The sequence below is a fragment of the Coregonus clupeaformis genome, unplaced genomic scaffold (assembly GCF_020615455.1).
Source record: "Coregonus clupeaformis isolate EN_2021a unplaced genomic scaffold, ASM2061545v1 scaf0103, whole genome shotgun sequence".
NCBI classification, from domain to species: domain Eukaryota; kingdom Metazoa; phylum Chordata; class Actinopteri; order Salmoniformes; family Salmonidae; genus Coregonus; species Coregonus clupeaformis.
This window is the reverse complement of record NW_025533558.1, coordinates 49,592-73,165: the sequence shown is the minus strand read 5'-3', so window position 1 is coordinate 73,165 and position 23,574 is coordinate 49,592. Positions and strand designations below refer to the sequence as shown.

The window sequence follows — 23,574 nt, the reverse complement described above, 5'->3', positions numbered from 1 at the left end:
AGCAGGCTAAAAGCCTGATATGGACAGTGATGGTGCAGAGATGGTAGGAGCAGGCTAAAAGCCTGATATATACAGTGATGGTGCAGAGATGGTAGGAGCAGGCTAAAAGACTGATATATACAGTGATGGTCCTCTGTAGCTCAGCTGGTAGAGCACGGCGCTTGTAACGCCAAGGTTGTGGGTTCGATCCCCGGGACCACCCATACACAAATAAATGTATGCACGCATGACTGTAAGTCGCTTTGGATAAAAGCGTCTGCTAAATGGCATATTATTATATTATTATGGTGCAGAGATGGTAGGAGCAGGCTAAAAGACTGATATATACAGTGATGGTGCAGAGATGGTAGGAGCAGGCTAAAAGACTGATATCTACAGTGATGGTGCAGAGATGGTAGGAGCAGGCTAAAAGCCTGATATGGACAGTGATGGTGCAGAGATGGTAGGAGCAGGCTAAAAGCCTGATATGGACAGTGATGGTGCAGAGATGGTAGGAGCAGGCTAAAAGCCTGATATATACAGTGATGGTGCAGAGATGGTAGGAGCAGGCTAAAAGCCTGATATGGACAGTGATGGTGCAGAGATGGTAGGAGCAGGCTAAAAGACTGATATGGACAGTGATGTTGCAGAGATGGTAGGAGCAGGCTAAAAGCCTGATATATACAGTGATGGTGCAGAGATGGTAGGAGCAGGCTAAAAGCCTGATATGGACAGTGATGGTGCAGAGATGGTAGGAGCAGGCTAAAAGCCTGATATATACAGTGATGGTGCAGAGATGGTAGGAGCAGGCTAAAAGCCTGATATGTACAGTGATGGTGCAGAGATGGTAGGAGCAGGCTAAAAGCCTGATATGGACAGTGATGGTGCAGAGATGGTAGGAGCAGGCTAAAAGCCTGATATATACAGTGATGGTGCAGAGATGGTAGGAGCAGGCTAAAAGCCTGATATGGACAGTGATGATGCAGAGATGGTAGGAGCAGGCTAAAATTCTGATATATACAGTGACGGTGCAGAGATGGTAGGAGCAGGCTAAAAGCCTGATATATACAGTGATGGGGCAGAGATGGTAGGAGCAGGCTAAAAGCCTGATATGGACAGTGATGGTGCAGAGATGGTAGGAGCAGGCTAAAAGCCTGATATATACAGTGATGGTGCAGAGATGGTAGGAGCAGGCTAAAAGCCTGATATATACAGTGATGGTGCAGAGATGGTAGGAGCAGGCTAAAAGCCTGATATGGACAGTGATGGTGCAGAGATGGTAGGAGCAGGCTAAAAGCCTGATATATACAGTGATGGTGCAGAGATGGTAGGAGCAGGCTAAAAGCCTGATATGGACAGTGATGATGCAGAGATGGTAGGAGCAGGCTAAAAGCCTGATATATACAGTGACGGTGCAGAGATGGTAGGAGCAGGCTAAAAGCCTGATATATACAGTGATGGGGCAGAGATGGTAGGAGCAGGCTAAAAGTCCTGATATGGACAGTGATGGTGCAGAGATGGTAGGAGCAGGCTAAAAGCCTGATATATACAGTGATGGTGCAGAGATGGTAGGAGCAGGCTAAAAGCCTGATATATACAGTGATGGTGCAGAGATGGTAGGAGCAGGCTAAAAGCCTGATATGGACAGTGATGGTGCAGAGATGGTAGGAGCAGGCTAAAAGCCTGATATATACAGTGATGGTGCAGAGATGGTAGGAGCAGGCTAAAAGCCTGATATATACAGTGATGGTGCAGAGATGGTAGGAGCAGGCTAAAAGCCTGATATGGACAGTGATGGTGCAGAGATGGTAGGAGCAGGCTAAAAGCCTGATATATACAGTGATGGTGCAGAGATGGTAGGAGCAGGCTAAAAGCCTGATATATACAGTGACGGTGCAGAGATGGTAGGAGCAGGCTAAAAGCCTGATATATACAGTGATGGGGCAGAGATGGTAGGAGCAGGCTAAAAGCCTGATATGGACAGTGATGGTGCAGAGATGGTAGGAGCAGGCTAAAAGCCTGATATATACAGTGATGGTGCAGAGATGGTAGGAGCAGGCTAAAAGCCTGATATATACAGTGATGGTGCAGAGATGGTAGGAGCAGGCTAAAAGCCTGATATATACAGTGATGGTGCAGAGATGGTAGGAGCAGGCTAAAAGCCTGATATATACAGTGATGGTGCAGAGATGGTAGGAGCAGGCTAAAAGCCTGATATGGACAGTGATGATGCAGAGATGGTAGGAGCAGGCTAAAAGCCTGATATATACAGTGATGGTGCAGAGATGGTAGGAGCAGGCTAAAAGCCTGATATATACAGTGATGGTGCAGAGATGGTAGGAGCAGGCTAAAAGCCTGATATGGACAGTGATGATGCAGAGATGGTAGGAGCAGGCTAAAAGCCTGATATATACAGAGATGGTGCAGAGATGGTAGGAGCAGGCTAAAAGCCTGATATGGACAGTGATGATGCAGAGATGGTAGGAGCAGGCTAAAAGCCTGATACATACAGTGATGGTGCAGAGATGGTAGGAGCAGGCTAAAAGCCTGATATATACAGTGATGGGGCAGAGATGGTAGGAGCAGGCTAAAAGCCTGATATGGACAGTGATGGTGCAGAGATGGTAGGAGCAGGCTAAAAGCCTGATATGGACAGTGACGGTGCAGAGATGGTAGGAGCAGGCTAAAAGCCTGATATGGACAGTGACGGTGCAGAGATGGTAGGAGCAGGCTAAAAGCCTGATATATACAGTGATGGTGCAGAGATGGTAGGAGCAGGCTAAAAGCCTGATATGGACAGTGATGGTGCAGAGATGGTAGGAACAGGCTAAAAGCCTGATATGGACAGTGATGGTGCAGAGATGGTAGGAGCAGGCTAAAAGCCTGATATGGACAGTGATGGTGCAGAGATGGTAGGAGCAGGCTAAAAGCCTGATATGGACAGTGATGGTGCAGAGATGGTAGGAGCAGTGGAATAGAGATAATAAGGGAAGGCATTTATTTCAAGTACAGAGGAATGTCGGAGGGGAGGACGGCAGGAAGGGACAGAAGAGAGGAGGCTATTTTTTACAAAACTAACGGTGGGACACAGCCGGTTGAATAAGACTTTAAATGTGACAGGAAAACATCCAACAGGATGGTGTGATTACTGCCAGGAAACAGAGACGGTGGAGTATGTACTGATACAGTGTGGGCAGTATGAGAGGGAAAGAGAGAGGCTGAGATCCAGTGTGAGGCAGAAGGGGATACAGGAAATGAGTTTAAAGAGTAGAACGTCATTAGATGAGTAGGACTTAACTAGATACAGTCTCAAATGTTTGTTTAAATCTTTAAGAGCAACGGAGCTGGCAGGTAGGATTTAGTCTCTGGCTGATTTAGTCTCTGGCTGATTTAGTCTCTGGCTGATTTAGTCTCTGGCCCACACTCCAGTACAATGCACCATAACGTTGGATACATGCTTCTCCTGTAGGCTACTGCTAAGCTATACAGTATAACACGACCACAGCCGCAGGAAATAGGGGTGCTGTAGCACCCCCTGAAAAATCGAAACATCGCCTCAAGATATATATTTATATATTTGCATTTACCACAGCTATGGTACACTGATACTTAACCACAGTTATGGTACACTGATACTTAACCATAGCTATGGTATACTGATACTTAACCATAGCTATGGTATACTGATACTTAACCACAGCTATGGTATACTGATACTTAACCATAGTTATGGTATACTGATACTTAACCATAGTTATGGTATACTGATACTTAACCACAGCTATGGTATACTGATACTTAACCATAGTTATGGTATACTGATACTTAACCATAGTTATGGTATACTGATACTTAACCATAGTTATGGTACACTGATACTTAACCATAGTTATGGTATACTGATACTTAACCATAGTTATGGTATACTGATACTTAACCATAGTTATGGTACACTGATACTTAACCATAGTTATGGTATACTGATACTTAACCATAGTTATGGTATACTGATACTTAACCACAGCTATGGTATACTGATACTTAACCACAGCTATGGTATACTGATACTTAACCATAGTTATGGTATACTGATACTTAACCACAGCTATGGTATACTGATACTTAACCATAGTTATGGTACACTGATACTTAACCACAGCTATGGTATACTGATCCTTTGGTGACAACTAGAGTTGTTATTGAATTTCCGTTTCAAATCTTGTCTGTCAAAAACAGACAAACTGTTCCCAGATCTGTTTTTGCTGTCTTGCCCAGACCTATGGTCATTGTCATGCGAAACTCTCAAGACGGCACAAATAGATCTGGGACCAGGCTACAAAAACCCCACCCCAACACAGTATGAACAGGATTATTTTAGTCCCACAGCGAACTCTACTGGTCAGCAGATGTATAACAGCAGCTAGCAACACCAGAGGTTGTGATTGGTTGCGTCCCGATTCTCTACTCTTTTTCCGATGGATTTATCATTAGTGGAAACTCACTTTAGAAAATGACTACACCAATCCAATGCTTCTAAATCAATGACAGGTAAATATATGTGGTTGTGTTGTCTGTTGATGTCTGTAATTGGGGAGACAGTAGAGGTCTGTTTTAACAGTCAGTTAGCCAGGGGAGACAGATTTCTGTTGTAACAGTCAGTAAGCCTGGGGAGACAGTAGATTTCTGTTTTAACAGTCAGTAAGCCTGGGGAGACAGTAGATGTCTGTTTTAACAGTCAGTAAGCCTGGGGAGACAGTAGATTTCTGTTTTAACAGTCAGTAAGTCTGGGGAGACAGTAGGTGTATGTTGTAACAGTCAGTAAGCCTGGGGAGACAGTAGGTGTATGTTGTAACAGTCAGTAAGCCTGGGGAGACAGTAGGTGTATGTTGTAACAGTCAGTAAGCCTGGGGAGACAGTAGGTGTATGTTGTAACAGTCAGTAAGCCTGGGGAGACAGTAGGTGTATGTTGTAACAGTCAGTTAGCCAGGGGAGACAGTAGATGTCTGTTGTCTTTTGAAACGGTCTGTAAGCCTGGGGAGACACTATATGACTGTTGTAACGGTCAGTAAGACAAAGGAGACAGTAGATGTCTGTTTTAACAGTCAGTAAGCCTGGGGAGACAGTAGATGTCTGTTTTAACAGTCAGTAAGCCTGGGGAGACAGTAGATGTCTGTTTTAACAGTCAGTAAGCCTGGGGAGACAGTAGATGTCTGTTTTAACAGTCAGTAAGCCTGGGGAGACAGTAGATGTCTGTTTTAACAGTCAGTAAGCCTGGGGAGACAGTAGATGTCTGTTTTAACAGTCAGTAAGCCTGGGGAGACAGTAGATGTATGTTTTAACAGTCAGTAAGCCTGGGGAGACAGTAGATGTCTGTTTTAACAGTCAGTTAGCCTGGGGAGACAGTAGATGTCTGTTTTAACAGTCAGTAAGCCTGGGGAGACAGTAGATGTCTGTTTTAACAGTCAGTAAGCCTGGGGAGACAGTATATGTCTGTTTTAACAGTCAGTAAGCCTGGGGAGACAGTAGATCCACCTGTGGGAGTGATCGTGGACAGTGAGATCGGCGGTCTGCTCCTACTGTCTCAGAGTAGGAGCGCTGACCAAGGATCGGGTTTATGTTTTAGATCATATTGAATTAGATGATATGGACAGGTGGGACCTGATCCAAGATCAGCACTTCTAATCTGAATTTGAAATAAAGTATTTGATTTCCTTTTTAGTTTATACGTTTTTTGTTTATTGAGGTTGCAAGGCCCCTCGGGAGAACAGGCCATGAGACGAACCAGCCAGGCCCCTCAGGAGAACAGGCCATGAGACGAACCAGCCAGGCCCCTCAGGAGAACAGGCCATGAGACGGACCAGCCAGGCACCAAAGGAGAACAGACCATGAGACGAACCAGTCAGGCCCCTCGGGAGAACAGGCCATGAGACGAACCAGCCAGGCACCAAAGGAGAACAGACCATGAGACGAACCAGTCAGGCCCCTCAGGAGAACAGGCCATGAGACGGACCAGCCAGGCCCCTCAGGAGAACAGGCCATGAGACGAACCAGCCAGGCCCCTCAGGAGAACAGGCCATGAGACGAACCAGCCAGGCCCCTCAGGAGAACAGGCCATGAGACGAACCAGCCAGGCCCCTCAGGAGAACAGGCCATGAGACGGACCAGCCAGGCCCCTCGGGAGAACAGGCCATGAGACGAACCAGCCAGGCCCCTCAGGAGAACAGGCCATGAGACGAACCAGCCAGGCCCCTCAGGAGAACAGGCCATGAGACGAACCAGCCAGGCCCCTCAGGAGAACAGGCCATGAGACGAACCAGCCAGGCCCCTCAGGAGAACAGGCCATGAGACGAACCAGTCAGGCACCTCAGGTGAAAAGGCCATGAGATGGACAGACAGACGAACAGAGAGGACAGAGGACACAGGGGACAGCTTGTCCTTGTCCATATCACACAAAAGGAAATGACATTCATCATATTGTTTATCACAATGAGACACTAGAGATGTGGATTAGGCCTATAGTCCTGGACTAAACTGCTGACAGCCAGTTGAGAGAATGTTTTGATTAGTTTTGTCTGATATGTGCTCTCTGGGATCGTACAGCAGCAGTTTAGCTGTCATGTACTGAATTGGAGTAAATGCAATGGGGGGTTATTTTATTAACCCATGGGGACAATGAACCATTTCCGAACAGAATAAGTCATATAATTTATTCCACAGGGGAAATGTTTGTAACATTTCTTCAAATATGTTTAATTTTTTTCATTTGTTCTCTTCAAATTAGACATGAAAGAGATCTCATTTTGAGGCTTCTGTACAATCATATCCTGCTGGCTATTTGGGTCAGTTTGTGTGGCTGCTCAAATTATAACCCAAATCAGCTCACAGTTGAGAATGCACCTTTAGTATAATTACCAACAACAACAAAAAATGCTCAAAAAATATAATCAGAAATTCATTCAATGCGAGCACAGTTTAGAGGTGACTCGTCTGTAGGATTGGCTAAAACGGACTTCAGTGCTCGAGGTGTGGGACGCCGTTTTAACACCAGATGGCAGCATCGTATTGGGAACGTCATAGTTATAGGCAACGTCTAACGAAACGACACCACACCATACCTTGCTGCTGGATAGTCGAACCATCCCCATTACGCAAAACTCACTGTGTGCAACATTTGAGGAAAGATGCTTCCTCTTTTTATGCTTCCCCAAAGTGTGTCTGAAATAGTTTAGTGAACCCGGAATAAATATATTAAAATATTTATTGTGAAAATTAGTTTGTGTTGTCAAAAGCACATTAGCCAAAAGTAGCTGATTTGTGTTGCGAAAAGGATATCTGGATGTAGTTTAACTCCAACCCTTGTCTTGTAGCCTACCTTATCTCAACAGTTGATTCTGTTGTTTTGGTAAATCAATGCAATTCTGATTTCTTCACCAGCTTAAGGTTAAAAGTTGGGTGAAAAAAAGACAATGGCCCTACATTGATTACTTTTTCCAAATCCAATCAGGTTTCGACGTTGATTTCACGTCATCACACTAACTTTTTTGGTTGAAATGACATGGAAACAACGGTGATTTGCCCAATTTTTCCCCAGTGGGATATGTTATTGGATACCTTAAATGTAGGCCTACATGAATCCAAATATTTACGCTTACTGTATAGGCACAGTAAATATGATTGCTGAAAAATGCATTTCGATGAGTCAATGTCAAGTATTCCAATAATGTAAATACCACAGATGTAATCAAATGACGGAATGAATACATTTTAAACCGTGTGTGTAATGATGCATACTGATGAAACATATTATTGTCCCTGAGTGAACTAGTCACGTTTTTCTAATTATTTATTTGACATTTTTATTAGTTTAAATGTGTTTAATTTCATCTGTAGATTAGTGTTTTGCCTCACAGTCCTAATAGTCGGCATCCCATGTGAAGGTTTGGCGTGTGTTTGGAGACGAGGGAGAATAGGCTATATTTCAACAGGGGTTGGGGTACATTATTGCGTTGTTTTTGTCGGTGGTTTTCGGGAAGAAAAAAAAAAGACTTAAGCCTACAACATAGAGTAGTTACATAATACATCGTTAGTGTCACCACAAACACCCCCTCGTTGCACTTGTCTTGCCAAGCCAGTTGTATAACCGACAGTCTGCAGAAGAGGTCGCCCGCGGACCTCAGTACAGCACTTTCCGTGTTCCATGGGGGGATGGCTGATGTTCCAGCCTTCGTCTAAGCCTACATAGATAGTATTTAATGTAATACTCTTCCTTCACACTTAAGACTATTCGGAAACGGGGTTAGTTATATTTATCAGCTTGACCTGACAGAGAAACCCAAACAACTGTCTCTTCTAATATTAGCATCCCCTCCATGCATGTACTCCAAAGTCTATTATGACTGGTCATTCCAATAGACCAGTCTTATTAAAAGATTTAACGCCTTCATCTGCAGTTGTCGGAAGAAAAAAAAAAAAAAATCCTTTATAACCAAGTCATTTGAAGTCGGGGAATTTGCGGCTTGTTGATAGGCTACACATATGGCTTGTTTAACATTATAATTACTGTAGGTGTTATTGCTATTGTAATTATACCTATTGGTGTTAGTCGTGATAGTTTTAGTAGGCTATTAGATAATAGTTTATGCTTGCCTATAGTAGTAGCCTATACGTTTATTTTGTCATCAAAGCAGCAATGAATTGAATGTTTTTAATTGATTGAGGTCACACTGAAATAAACCAGGTCATGGACATTAACAGCTGGTAGATGCTGGTACTGGTAGTCCCCTTATTCTTGCTCTATGTCTTGTTAGTCCTCTATTATTATTATTATTATTATTTATTTTTTTACTTAGGACACAGCAATAAGCAAGTCATCTGCCATCAAGTGTACTTTTACCAAACTATTGTGGTCAGATAGAGAAAATTGCTACTAAAGATGTCACCTGATTAGGATTGAAATAAGTTTTTTTGGGGGAATCCCTCTCCCCACCCCCACGGACCAGAAGACCGCCCACCACAGATAGACGACCCGAGACCCCTTATAGATTTAAAAAGAGAGGCTGCATTCTCAGACTGACATTCATTCAACACTCACTGCCACCTTAAACAGATTACTCTGTCCGCTAGCTGCTAGTGTCAATTCCAAATACCTTGCTCACTTCTTCACTTTGTCTCCAGCAACGTGCTCAGGATGCTACCGAAACTCCAGCTCCACCCGGGGATGGTTCTATTATTGATATGGCTCTGTCATTTCATGGAAGATCAAAAAGTACAAGGTATATTATTATTATATTTTATATCTTTTAAATCCCCCCCCACCTCAAAAAAACTTTGACTGCAAGTGTAGCCTATTCTGTCTGCTTATTGATGTGAATTGTAACGGTGTTCCAGTGTTGCAAACGTTTCAAAGAGAGTTCTACATTCTTTCCCTTCGGTTTGAAGTTGCTCACTATCAGAGAGAGCGTGTGGAATTAACTGTCTACAAAACAGGTGCCAATTAGGGTCGTTTCAAAGAGATGTTATTGCAAGTTTTCTAGCCCACACGATCGAGGCACATGGAATGATTTTTTTTTTTTTGATGGATTTTATCCCACTTGCTCACCAAGTCTGTAATACTTGGAATATTTGTTAGTTTTACGGATTGCCATACCATATCACTAGTCCCATACGGTCACTATGATGGGACGTAGCAGTGTGGTGTGGCTGTATATACTCAAACTCAAACTGAGATAGTTGGAGACGGCGCATGGCAGAGAAAAGTGCTTGAAATTTGTGAGCGCATTTTATTTGACCCATAGAATGTGTAATTTCTGTGCTTTGAAACCAACCCATTTCCAATCTATTTGCCATATGGAGATCGGAATTATCTTTATCATTGTTTCATTGATAACGATTGAATACAGTTGCCGATAATATGATGCTCATAAGTTACTTCATATGACAGAAAATGTCCCTTCATTTTCTGCCGCTGAAATTAACGTAAACAATGTAAACCTTTTAAGTGCACCCTAAAAAAAAGTTCAAAAGTACTCGTATTAGTTAGTGTCCATATGTGTCTGGGCAAAGTCTTGTTTTGGTTGCTATTCGTAAAATGACGCTATGACAGGTCTCGGTGTGATCTGCGTCCACGGATGCGCTCGCTCAAATATATTTCGAACAAAGTTTACACAACCATGCTTAAAAAGTTCATGCGTATAGTTCGAGCGGCGATATGTCAAGAATAGGCTACAGTTGTTCTGGACTGTTATAACCCGACACCGAATGGATAGGCAATATAACTAGATTTGCTCCACTGTCTGCGCTTTGAACATGGAGAACTCAGTATTTTGTTTACGATTCTATCATACCGGCTGTCAGTATTGAACATTTGTTACGGGATAACCAAGTGTTAAAAGATTGTCATTACGATGGAAAAACCTGACCAAAAAACGCGGGGGAGGGAGGGAGGGAGGAAGGGAGGGAGGGGGAGAGAGAGGGGGGGAAGGGGGGGGGGGGTGAACGTGTTGTGTCTGGGTCAGGTCACTCAGCGCCTTGGCTTCAGACTTTAATACGACTGGGCCGTTTTATGTTTGTTTCCAGCTGGTAACTGCTGGTTACAGCAGGGGAAGAACGGGAGGTGTCAGGTGCTCTACATGCCGGGGATGAGCCGGGAGGAGTGCTGCAGAAGCGGGAGGCTGGGGACGTCTTGGACCGAGGAGGACGTACCCAACAGCACCTTGTTCCGGTGGATGATCTTCAACGGCGGAGCCCCCAACTGCATACCCTGCAAAGGTTCAACTTTTATTAGTCGTATGAATGAGATACACATGGTATACAGTATACACCGTCCAACCAAATGCTTTCTTGCAGGTTCCTTCTCGATATTTGCAACAACAATAAGAAATAATAAAAGATAAGAATACGAAAATAAAGTAAATGGCTCAGTAGAATAGAATAGACATTTTAACATCAGTGTAATACAGGAAGGCACAATCTATAGTCCAATGTTTACACGGTTGGGGGGCAATTGTTTAAATGTTGGTGTATTTAGCAATCATAATAGGAGTCTGGTAGCAGCAGTTGTGACTATAAGACTATGTGCAACTTTGTTTATATTTAAGTGGGAACTCAATTAGACTAATTTGACGACACATTAAGTCATTGACCTCGTTGCGTCTAAACATTGTCTGCTCTCCATAATTGTATTTCACATCATTTAATAAACTCGACATCTCTTCCACTCCAGAAACGTGCGACAACGTGGACTGTGGACACGGAAAGAGGTGCAAGATGAACAGGAGAAGCAAGCCGCGCTGCGTCTGCGCGCCAGACTGCTCCAACGTGACTTGGAAAGGACCTGTCTGCGGGTCGGATGGAAAGACATACAAAGACGAGTGCGCGTTGCTCAAGTCCAAATGTAAAGTCCATCTGGACCTGGAAGTGCAGTACCAGGGCAAATGCAAGAGTAAGTAAACCGGCAGGCCGATGCATAAAAAAGAACATAAGCTACTTATTCATATCCAATCATCAATGGCTGCACTCACAGGCAGACCAATTCTTTTTATATATTTTTCCAATATAATTGGTCTTTTGACCAATCACATCAGATCTTTTACATTTTAGTTATTTAGCAGACCCTCTTATGCAGAGGGACTTACAGGAGCAATTAGGGTTAAGTGCTTTGCTCAAGGGCACATCGACAGATTTTTCACCAAGTCGGCTCGGGGATTAGAACCAGCGACCTTTCGGTTACTGGCACAACGCTCTTAACCACTAAGCTATCTGCCGCCCTGTCATCGGATCTGATTGGTCAAAAGACCAATTAGTGAAACTAAGATCAGAATTGGGCTGCCTGTCTAAAGGCTGCCAATGGGTTTCAGTCTGATTGCATTTTATTTGATCACAGTGAGTATTGGTCGATTCACAGGTGTTTAATGAACGGCCATCTGAGTATACATGTGATTGGCTTCTTCCTCTACAGATATTAACCACTCCCTTTGGTTTTGACAGAGACCTGCCGTGACGTCTTGTGCCCGGGAAGCTCCACGTGCGTCGTGGACCAGACGAATAACGCATACTGTGTGACCTGTAATCGGATCTGCCCTGAACAGACGTCACCGGAGCAGTTCCTGTGTGGCAACGACGGGATCATCTACGCCAGCGCGTGCCATCTGAGGAGGGCGACATGTCTCCTGGGAACATCCATAGGAGTAGCATACCAGGGGAAATGCATCAGTAAGTAATATCTCCTGGGAACATCCATAGGAGTAGCATACCAGGGGAAATGCATCAGTAAGTAATATCTCCTGGGAACATCCATAGGAGTAGTATACTAGGGGAAATGCATCAGTAAGTAATATCTCCTGGGAACATCCATAGGAGTAGCATACTAGGGGAAATGCATCAGTAAGTAATATCTCCTGGGAACATCCATAGGAGTAGTATACTAGGGGAAATGCATCAGTAAGTAATATCTCCTGGGAACATCCATAGGAGTAGCATACCAGGGGAAATGCATCAGTAAGTAATATCTCCTGGGAACATCCATAGGAGTAGCATACCAGGGGAAATGCATCAGTAAGTAATATCTCCTGGGAACATCCATAGGAGTAGTATACTAGGGGAAATGCATCAGTAAGTAATATCTCCTGGGAACATCCATAGGAGTAGTATACTAGGGGAAATGCACCAGTCAGTAATATCTCCTGGGAACATCCATAGGAGTAGCATACCAGGGGAAATGCATCAGTAAGTAATATCTCCTGGGAACATCCATAGGAGTAGCATACTAGGGGAAATGCATCAGTAAGTAATATCTCCTGGGAACATCCATAGGAGTAGTATACTAGGGGAAATGCACCAGTCAGTAATATCTCCTGGGAACATCCATAGGAGTAGCATACCAGGGGAAATGCATCAGTAAGTAATATCTCCTGGGAACATCCATAGGAGTAGTATACTAGGGGAAATGCATCAGTAAGTAATATCTCCTGGGAACATCCATAGGAGTAGTATACTAGGGGAAATGTATCAGTCACTAATGTATCCTGGGAACATCCATAGGAGTAGTATACAGGGGAAATGCACCAGTCAGTAGGCCTAAGCTTTTGAAGCAACAGTATAGAAGACAGCATAGTGGGCCTGTCCAAAAACAGATCAGATCTCTTGCCAATAAATTGGGCTAAATATCAGAATTGGTCTGCCTGTGTAAATGCAGCCTAAGAGATCCACAAGTGTCTGGAGGTTGGGGCTAGGGCCTACGTACTGTAGTCCCTCTTAGACACTCAATGCCTCCCTAATCCACACTGTACACCAGGGGTTGGAACCGGTTCAGGGAACAGAACGCCATTTTATTTTACCCCTTTTTCTCCCCAATTTCGTGATATCCAACTGGTAGTTACAGTCTTGTCCCATCGCTGCAATTCCCCTACGGACTCGGGAGAGGCGAAGGTCGAGAGCCAATGCGTCCTCCGAAACACGACCCTGCCAAGCCACACTGCTTCTTGACACACTGCTTGCTTAACCCGGAAGCCAGCCGCACCAAAGTGTCAGAGGAAACACCGTCCAGCTGGCAACCAAAGTCAGCTTGCAGGCTCCCGGTCCGCCACAAGGAGTCGCTAGAGCGCGATGGGACAAGGAAATCCCGGCAGGCCAAACCGTCCCGTAACCCGGACGACGCTGGGCCAATTTTGCGGCGCCTCAAAAATATTTTTTTGTTGAGGAACAGAAATAGAACCGGGTACGAAAGTTACCTATACTGTTCCAGAACAGAACCGTTATTTTAAAAGCATGGGAACCGGTTAATAACGTATTCTACGTTCCATTTTTTCCCAGTCCCCCCAAAAAAAAAAAAAGCACCTGCATAGCCCTCACTCTGTCACTCAGAAACTTCTTCCAGTGTCAGTCTGCTAGATGAACATCTTGACCAGTGTGTGTAGGCTTCCTGCCCCTCCCCCTCCGAGGTATAGGTTACCTGCCCCTCCCCCTCCGAGGTATAGGCTACCTGCCCCTCCCCCTCCAAAGTATAGGCTTCCTGCCCCTCCCCCTCCAAAGTATAGGCTTCCTGCCCCTCCCCCTCCAAAGTATAGGCTACCTGCTCCTCCCCCTCCAAAGTATAGGCTTCCTGCCCCTCCCCCTCCGAGTTATAGGCTACCTGCCCCTCCCCCTCCGAGGTATAGGCTTCCTGCCCCTCCCCCTCCGAGTTATAGGCTACCTGCCCCTCCCCCTCCGAGGTATAGGCTACCTGCCCCTCCCCCTCCGAGGTATAGGCTACCTGCCCCTCCCCCTCCGAGGTATAGGCTTCCTGCCCCTCCCCCTCCTATACTCTCCTCTGTAGGTATAATTCTGTGGGCCTAATTCAGATAATGCAGGTCATAATAAGATAATGGGAATAGTCATCATTTGCCCCAGCGCTGCCACACCACTTTCAAAGCAGCAGCACCCAACAGGCCAGTAACTTCTCAGCACATTTTTGCGTTCCAGTTCCCACATTTACCTGCTCTTTCGCAGTCTATCATTGACAACCATTGATGACTAGACGCAGAAAAGTTGTGCTGTTTGTATTTGAGCAATATGATTGGCTGTTCATTCAAGCGCCACTACGCTCCGGCGAATCACAACTTCTCGAGCAGTACAGAAGTTGATAGCTACGTTCACAAAGCGCACTCGAGCTGTCCTGAACAAAACGAAGTGCCCATCAATCTACTCGCTGAGCTTATTTATTTTAGGGAAAGTGATTTACAAAAGTAAACCTTCAATAGTGAACATACTAGCAATATGCTGGCTATTGTTGATAGTCTGCTAAAAGAAAGCTACAAAATACCTTTTTATCATTAGTCTTGGCTAACTCACTGTAGCCAGGTCCATATCTCTTTTGGAACGCAATTGTCTTAAAGGGGCAGGGTCCTATTTTACGACGTTAAAATTATTCACGTAGCTGAATTATATTAAACAGCTATTTAATATAATCATCATAATAACCAAATGTAGCCTATTAATAGCTACACATAGAGAGAAAGCATGCCAACCTATAGGCTCTGCATGACCCCAATGTATTTAAAAACCACACCATGTCCAACACCAAGTTAATATTGGACCCTGTCATAGCCCAGAGTTTTACCTGACCAGGTCGTGAGATCAGGAAAAACTCCAGGCGCCAGAAAAGACACATACAAATTTTGCCAAACCACTATTGAACCTGCCACCTCTGGCCAGCCCTTCAAGCCACGCCTCCTCCTACATCCTCTCTCGCTCTCTCCCCGCCCTTACGATGTCTGTTGCATCTCGCGTCCCATCACGCATGTAAACAACTAGCTTGCCAGCTCCCTATAGCAAGCTGCTCAATTCGTACTGAATGGTGAACTAATTTAATGAGCTAATGTTTTGTTGTTGTTGTTCGAACCGGAACGGAATGAAAAAAAATAGTGGTTCTGTTCCGAAGGACATTATTGGAAAATAGTTCCAAACCTTGCTGTACAGTACTGACAATACAGTCTGAATGTAATCTATAGAAGGGGCTTAGAGTCTCTAACCCTGGCAATCTGACTGGTAAACTCATGGGTATTCATTCTATACGTTCTATTTCATTCTATACATTCTATTTCATTCTATACATTCTATTTCATTCTATACATTCTATTTCATTCTATACATTCTGTTTCTAAGGGCTAGACCCCGTAGGCTGCTTCTCTTTGCCAACAGTTGTTTTTAGTCGACTCTGCCAACATTCCACATAAATGGAGGTTCTCAGAGCAGAGCCATTGAAGCTGTGGAGGTCCAGTTCAGTATGAAAGGCTGGGACTACTTTGTAGTTATTACTGTTTAGAACATGACAGACATCTTATTGTTTCCTGAAGTTGGCAACATCACCCACAACACAGCCGGGGTATTTGCCAGGGAAAGTCTTTCCTCCCTTCTACAATGATACTTGGCCACACATGACCTAATATAGGACATGACTCACTACGACCCACTAGGGTTACATGGTTATACGCCAAGCAGCACCAGCGATGCGTCAGTCTGATATGTTCTCTGTTTCTTCTCCTCTCCTCCCTCTGGCTCCAGAGGCCAAGTCGTGCGAGGACATCCAGTGCAGCGCGGGAAAGAAGTGTCTGTGGGACAGTAGGATGAGCCGAGGCCGCTGCTCCCTCTGTGAGGAGGCGTGTCCGGAGAGCCGGACGGACGAGGCGGTGTGTGCCAGTGACAACACTAACTACCCCTCAGAGTGTGCGATGAAGCAGACCGCCTGCTCTCTGGGAACGCTCCTGGAGGTTAAGCATTCAGGATCTTGCAACTGTAAGTAATCACCACCTAGCGAGACAATTCCATGTTCTTTCCCAACAACAATCCCTCCCTCGTCTCATTTTGAGCCCCCCGCCCCTGCAAACTCCCACTCTACCCCCCCCGCCCCCCGCCCACCCACCCGGCACAGCTCAGCTCAGCTTACGCATCTGAAAGGACTTGAGAATGGGAGAACTTGCATGATTTTGTCTGTGTTGCTGGCTTCTCTAACAAACAAAAAATAATAATAATCTGAAAAAAACAAACGAAAAAGTAAAAAAATATATATATATATCAACAGGTAAGGACAGTTCAAAAGATAACCATTTTTTTGGGCAGTCGTCGAGATGCTAACTTCATAAAACTAACAAGAGACTAACTTTTGCAGTTAGAACAGTCGTGGTATTTAACATCTAGCTTGTGGTCGTAATCTCATAGTGATCTGTTGTAACCTTGCAGTTTATTTTTTTATTGTCATAGTTTTTTATTTATTTTTTATCTAGACAGACACATAATGGTAATATCTTTACAGCTTCTACATTCCATGGTCACATTGCTAATTTCATGTTAATCATGCATTATGTTTTTGCTTTTTGGCTGTAATCAATCAAATCATAATGCGCTATGTCTGTAACGGTATACACCGTTCTGCTAACATGTAATATGAGTCAAAATGAAACATACACTGCTCTGCTAACATGTAATGTGAATCAGAATGAAAACCGTTGCATACATTCATATAAGTGCATAAGGTGATTGCGGCTCAGTTGGTAGAGCACGGCGCTTGCAACGCCAGGGTTGTGGGTTAGTTTCCCACGGGGGCAGTATGAAATTGTATGCACTCACTAACTGTAAGTCGCTCTCTGGATAAGAGCTTCTGCTAAATGACTAAAATTTAAAAATGGTAAATTGGTGCCAATTTAGCTAAGAAGATTTAAGGTACACCGTAACACATAGACTACCTGTTTCTACCAGTATTTTGAGCCATTCCTCCTTAAGTAAAGTGCTCACTAAACTGGGGCTTCCTGCCGTCAAACTGTCACAAAAATAGCCTCAAGGAGATGATAGAAGTTACATTCCAAGTCGCCATATGTCAAAGAATGTCTGATGAAATCATTTCATTTTCATCCTGATGAATAAATCTGGATATCTTCCACCTACACTACATGATTATATTATTGTGTGACTGACTACATTTAACGTCAATGTGCCTTATTGAGGTGGATCACAACTCCTCTGAAGGGACCGTTAGCCACGATCACCTCACGAGAGAAGCGTTTACACTAGAAGCAGAAGTAGCAGAACAGCGCTCCCTTATCTCTCCTCCGTCTCTTTCTGCTTTGTAGAAAATGTACGTGCTCTATCCGTCCATCTGTACTGACTGCTGTGTGTGCTGATTGTAGCAAATGTTGTCTATCAGAATATATATATATATATATATAAAAACAAAACGAATCCCTTTTGGATTTGATGAGGGACTGTCTGTTTGTTGTTGCCTGTGTGCTTTTTTTTTTTTTTTTACATTTACAAAATCAAAGCTGTGCGGTTGGCCTGGCTCGTGTTCCCGCTTGATAGGGGTCACACTGCTGTGACCCAGAGAAACACTCCACCCAATGGCAGCAACTGTACCGTGTCTGAGACAAAAGGAGACTTAAAAAAAAAAAAAAAAGAGAAAGCCATTGAACACCCTCATACCCCCCATAAGTATGGCATGGATAACTCAGTGCATCGTAGACTGCCAAGTCCCCTCTCTCCCCTGAAACGTAGCAACACCAGCAGGCTTTTCTGGGGCTTTTGAGAACATTCACTGACTATTGTTCTGCTGCGTTGCTGTTGTGCTCCTTATTCATACAACGGCTATCATATATTCTCCCATCTAGCTATAACAGAAGACCCTGAGGAAGAGGAGGAGGAGCAGGAAGATCAGGACTACATGGTTCACATCCACCTGACCTCCTTATTGGATGGATAGGCTGTCTATCATATCCACCTGTCCTCCTTATTGGATGGATAGGCTGTCTATCATATCCACCTGTCCTCCTTATTGGATGGATAGGCTGTCTATCATATCCACCTGTCCTCCTTATTGGTTGGATAGGCTGTCTATCATATCCACCTGTCCTCCTTATTGGATGGATAGGCTGTCTGTCATATCCACCTGTCCTCCTTATTGGATGGATAGGCTGTCTATCATATCCACCTGTCCTCCTTATTGGTTGGATAGGCTGTCTATCATATCCACCTGTCCTCCTTATTGGATGGATAGGCTGTCTATCATATCCACATGCTCTCGTTATTGGTTGGATAGGCTGTCTATCATATCCACATGCTCTCGTTATTGGTTGGATAGGCTGTCTGTCTGTCTAGCTGCCTGCCTGGTCTGCACTAAGGGACCAGTCCTAGGGCCAGGGCTCATGTTGTCCATACTGTACATTACATATGTGTATGCGTATTTATACATATAGTTCAGTTCTGCTAGATGTTTTATTTATACTGTTTTTTGTGTTTTTATAATTTATACATTTCCAATGTTCAGGATGACTATGTGCCATGTTATTGTGTTACCACTTGTTTCTATTTTGTATTATAATTTTTTATTATGAAGAAATATATTTCTCCAAAGAGAAGCAGTGTTATTTATTGAGTAAAGTATCCGTCTCCTTTCTGCAAGCTGTAATTGGTTTCATGCTTCCCTGAGCTGTACTAACCTGCTTATGTTCTCACTGTCAGATATATTTTATTAACACAGATGTTTATCATTCACACGTTAATGCATGTTTAGCCTACAGTGTGTTTATTTATGGGGGATCTATCTTATCTGTCAATCATTTATGTACAGAAATGTTTCTGCTTTTTGTTAACACATCATTATAACTCGCCAAAGGGACATGGGTTTGGGGTCAATTCCAAATTGAATTCCAGTCAATTCAGAAAGTAAACCAAATTCCAATTCCAAATGTTCCTAATTGAAAATCATTTTTTAGAGAATTGGAATTTCAGTGTAATTTCCTGAATTGACTGGAATTTAAAATGGAATTGACCACAACCACCCTGCAAAGGGATTCTCTCAAGGGTTCTGTAAAGGTAAAGGTGCTTTACACGGTGCAGCATGCTGATAGCAGCCAGGTCAAAAGATCTGTATGCGCTTTTGCCTACTCCGTTATTAGTTGTCATGACAATTCCATTAGGAGTTGGCAAGAGAGCAGAAACAGCCTGGCAACCAAGCTATAGTAACAGTCTGAAAGGTGCCAACTAACTCCTCTAACGCTGTGTTCATAACCAAGTGGGAAGGTGGTATTTACCACATACGACTGGGGGAAAAAAATCCACTTGAACGCCCCTCCAACTGATAATTACTAGTGAGGAAACTCGTCTATCATCCTGAGCTCCTACTTCTGCCACATTCTGACCTCTGACGTCACCTACTAAGGAAATGACTTCAGTAACAGCATTTTTTCATCCGTTAAATACAACAACAAAACATATAAATAGCAATCTATTAATGTTTTTTGAACACTTTAATTTTGTTTAGAAGCATGCTTTTAGAGTTTATGGTTGACGCAGCTTGTTGGTCATTAGCCAATCGTTTTTTTCTCGACGAGTCAAAGCATGTAAATGCATCCAACTGGTATTTAAGACTTCACAACTGGTAATTTCCACCTTCCCACTTGGTTATGAACGCAGCATTAGTTTACTCCTCTACAATGTGTTTCCCCCGGTGGAGATGTCTGTCTAACCCAGACAAACGTAAACTCAGCAGCAGTGTTTTATTTTGTACACGTTCGAACAGAGATGGGTTTTTTTTGGGACAACACTTGATTTTGTCAAAATGTGGCATGAAAATGTGTGTGTTTGTGTGCTGCCAGTGTTTTGCTCCATATTGCTCTTGCAGAGCTCACCTGACTAGGGGGCTAGACAGCAGCACATGTACACTGTATCAAAACCTCATCACACTTTGCTTTTCTCGCCACGCTGTTGTTCTTTTCAGAATGCATTTTCATTTTCAAAAATCGCAAGAGAAATACAAAATTCTGTTATAAGTATATAGTTCAGTATTTCTGTTATGTAAATGTCATATGTACATACAAAGTCGGATATTTGTACAGATATGAAGAGTAAAACAATAAACTTTTTTTTTTTTTCCTTACATGTTTGTCGTTTTCTGACCCCCTGAGGAGACTCAAATCTCACTGTCTTTGATATACAACGTATTAGATATTTTTCAATCACTGACACCAAAACACCCAAAAGTATTTCACCAAAGAATTCAACACCATGTCATGCAGTATACACTGATCCATAACTTGGACCATTTATGAAATTACATGAACTACAAGCCCTATGAAATGTGTCCCATAGAAGTATTGATTAACAGCAGATGATTACAGAGTATTGTCCGTTGTTTATTGGTAATGCTATTGAAAGGCAGTAGCTAGTATGGATCTGTATTTTGAAAGTGTCTTGAGTGCTGATCTAGGATCAATTTATCATTTTAGATCATAATTCATACGATTGTATGGATGGATCCTAGATAAGCACTCCTACCTACTCTGATACATGGGCCCAGATCACACTTACTTTGTGGTGTGCTTTTTTGTTTATATTATATTAGGAGGTGTGTCTGTAAGAGGTTGGTCCTAGCCAGCAGAACCATGGGGTTGGTCCTACCCAGCAGAACCATGGGGTTGGTCCTAGCCAGCAGAACCATGGGGTTGGACCAAGCCAGCAGAACCATGGGGTTGGTCCTAGCCAGCAGAACCATGGGGTTGGTCCGAGCCAGCAGAACCATGGGGTTGGTCCGAGCCAGCAGAACCATGGGGTTGGTCCTAGCCAGCAGAACCATGGGGTCGGTCCTAGCCAGCAGAACCATGGGGTTGGTCCTAGCCAGCAGAACCATGGGGTTGGTCCGAGCCAGCAAAACCATGGGGTTGGTCCTACCCAGCAGAACCATGGGGTTGGTCCTAGCCAGCAGAACCATGGGGTTGGTCCTAAACAGCAGAACCATGGGGTTGGTCCTAGCCAGCAGAACCATGGTGTGTGTGTGTAAGAGGTTGCAATTCTTTGTTGAGAGAAATATGTGGGTGGAAACCCTGAGGTCCTGGGAGGTGGCTTTTCTCCTTCTTCTTTTTCTTCTTGCATTACATTTACAACGATTAATAAGTGCCGATCTCAGATCAGTTTGGCCTTTTAGTTAATGAATACAATTATAGTCCATCGGGAAGGGACCTGATCCCAGATCAGCACTCCTACTCTGAGACTCCCTCTTTGTTAAGGAGTCAAGTCAAGTTTATTTGTCATATGCACAGGATACACATGGTGTACGTAAAAATTTATGCACGCATGACTGTAAGTCGCTTTGGATAAAAGCGTCTGCTAAATGGCATATTATTATTAGTATTACACAGTACAATGAAATGCTGACTTGCAGGTTCACCTCTGAACAACGCGACAATAATAAGAACTAGATGGTCACTTTACAAGTGAGGCTTGCTTTAACTCTTCACAAGTAGTTTTGTGGTTATGAAAGAAGTTTTAAAAATGTTACTTTACAATTTAAAGCAAAGCAGTTGCATATAGTCAAAGTAAAATTTAGTAAAATAAATGGTCTGATTACTTTGATAGAGTACTATATAAACCTTATTACTTTGGATTGTGGGCAGTTAGATCACAGAAATGTCTAAAAATGTCAGTAATTTAGCAGACACTCTTATCCAGAGCAATTAGGGTTAAGTGCCTTGCTCAAGGGCACATCAAAATATCTTTTCACCTAGTCGGCTCGGGGATTAGAACCAGCAACCTTTCAGTTACTGGCACAACGCTCTTAACCACTAAGCTACCTGCCGCCAGTTGTTGTGTGTGAAAACTGAAAGAATAAAGACAGGACAGAGATATAAAGGTATAAAAGGCAGGGTCACGTGGACAACACTCTTAGGAAAGCAAAGAAACTCTCCATCATTCATGCTGTGTGTTTCAGATAAATAAATTCACGATTTACTTTAGTAAAACGTTCAGTGTAAATTAAGTTTGAGTTTAGTTGGATAATGATGTAATGATTAGAAAGTTTTAGGCTAGTATTTGGGGAGAGAAATACGATGGTGCATCTGGTGATGACAGCTCTTTAAAATTATTTTTGTGGTAGTTGAAGAACTATGTAGAATAGGTTTGTATGTAGACCTACTGATAGCTAGCTGTGGTTCCATCTAATGAATAAACTATTTAGGCTAACAGTGATCACTGAAAAGTACATTTCCTGAAGAAAATATGGTGTGCTTGCTAGCTTGTTTTAAAGTATGTATGGTTTTGAAACAAGTTATAGTAGTGGTAGTGACTGCAGTAGTAATGGTGGTGACTGGTTATAGTTTAAAAGTAGGCAGATGACAAGATTGATTTATTGGTTTGTTGATAGGATAGGATAGCCTGAGCATGACCCACAGGCCCTAGTTTTGTCACACCTGGACTACTGCCCAGTCATATGGTCAAGTGCCACAAAGAGGGTCATAATGACCATCGTTATGTTTGGAGGAAAAAGGGGGCAGCTTGCAAGCCGAAGAACACCATCCCAACCGTGAAGCACGGGGGTGGCAGCATCATGCTGTGGGGGTGCTTTGCTGCAGGAGGGACTGGTGCACTTCACAAAATAGATTGGCATCATGAGGAAGGAAAATGATGTGGACATATTGAAGCAACATCTCAAGACATACGTCAGGAAGTTAAAGCTTGGTCGCAAATGGGTCTTCCAAATGGACCATGACCCCAAGCATATTTCCAAAGTTGTGGCAAAATGGCTTAAGGACAACAAAGTCAAGGTATTGGAGTGGCCATCACAAAACCCTGACCTCAATCCTATAGAAAATGTGTGGGCAGAACTGAAAAAGCGTGTGCGAGCAAGGAGGCCTACAAACCTGACTCAGTTACACCAGCTCTGTCAGGAGGAATGGGCCAAAGTTCACCCAAATTATTGTGGGAAGCTTGTGGAAGGCTACCCGAAACGTTTGACTCAAGTTAAACAATTTAAAGGCAATGCTACCAAATACTAATTGAGTGTATGTAAACTTCTGACCCACTGGGAATGTGATGAAAGAAATACAAGCTGAAATAAATCATTCTCTCTACTATTATTCTGACATTACACATTCTTAAAACAAAGTGGTGATCCTAACTGACCTAATACAGCGAATCTCTACTAGGATTAAATGTCAGGAATTGTGAAAAACTGAGTTTAAATGTATTTGGCTAAGGTGTATGTAAACTTCCGACTTCAACTGTAGGTATGGGTAAAGTGATTAGGCAACAGGATAGATAATTAACAGTAGCAGCAGCATATGTTATGAGTCAAAAGAG

General features: G+C 43.4%; 1 protein-coding gene across 1 annotated transcript; it reads left to right on the top strand.

Annotated features, from left to right (window-relative positions):
- Nucleotides 1–9,041: 9,041 nt before the first annotated feature.
- Nucleotides 9,042–20,380, top strand: LOC121556592 (follistatin-A-like). Its single transcript, XM_041870472.2, has 6 exons — nucleotides 9,042–9,251; nucleotides 10,555–10,746; nucleotides 11,201–11,419; nucleotides 11,965–12,189; nucleotides 16,018–16,248; nucleotides 18,114–20,380. Exons 1-6 carry the CDS (start codon nucleotides 9,167–9,169, stop codon nucleotides 18,203–18,205), a joined length of 1,044 nt encoding a protein of 347 aa, XP_041726406.1. The 5' UTR covers nucleotides 9,042–9,166; the 3' UTR covers nucleotides 18,206–20,380.
- The last annotated feature ends 3,194 nt before the right edge of the window (nucleotides 20,381–23,574 follow it).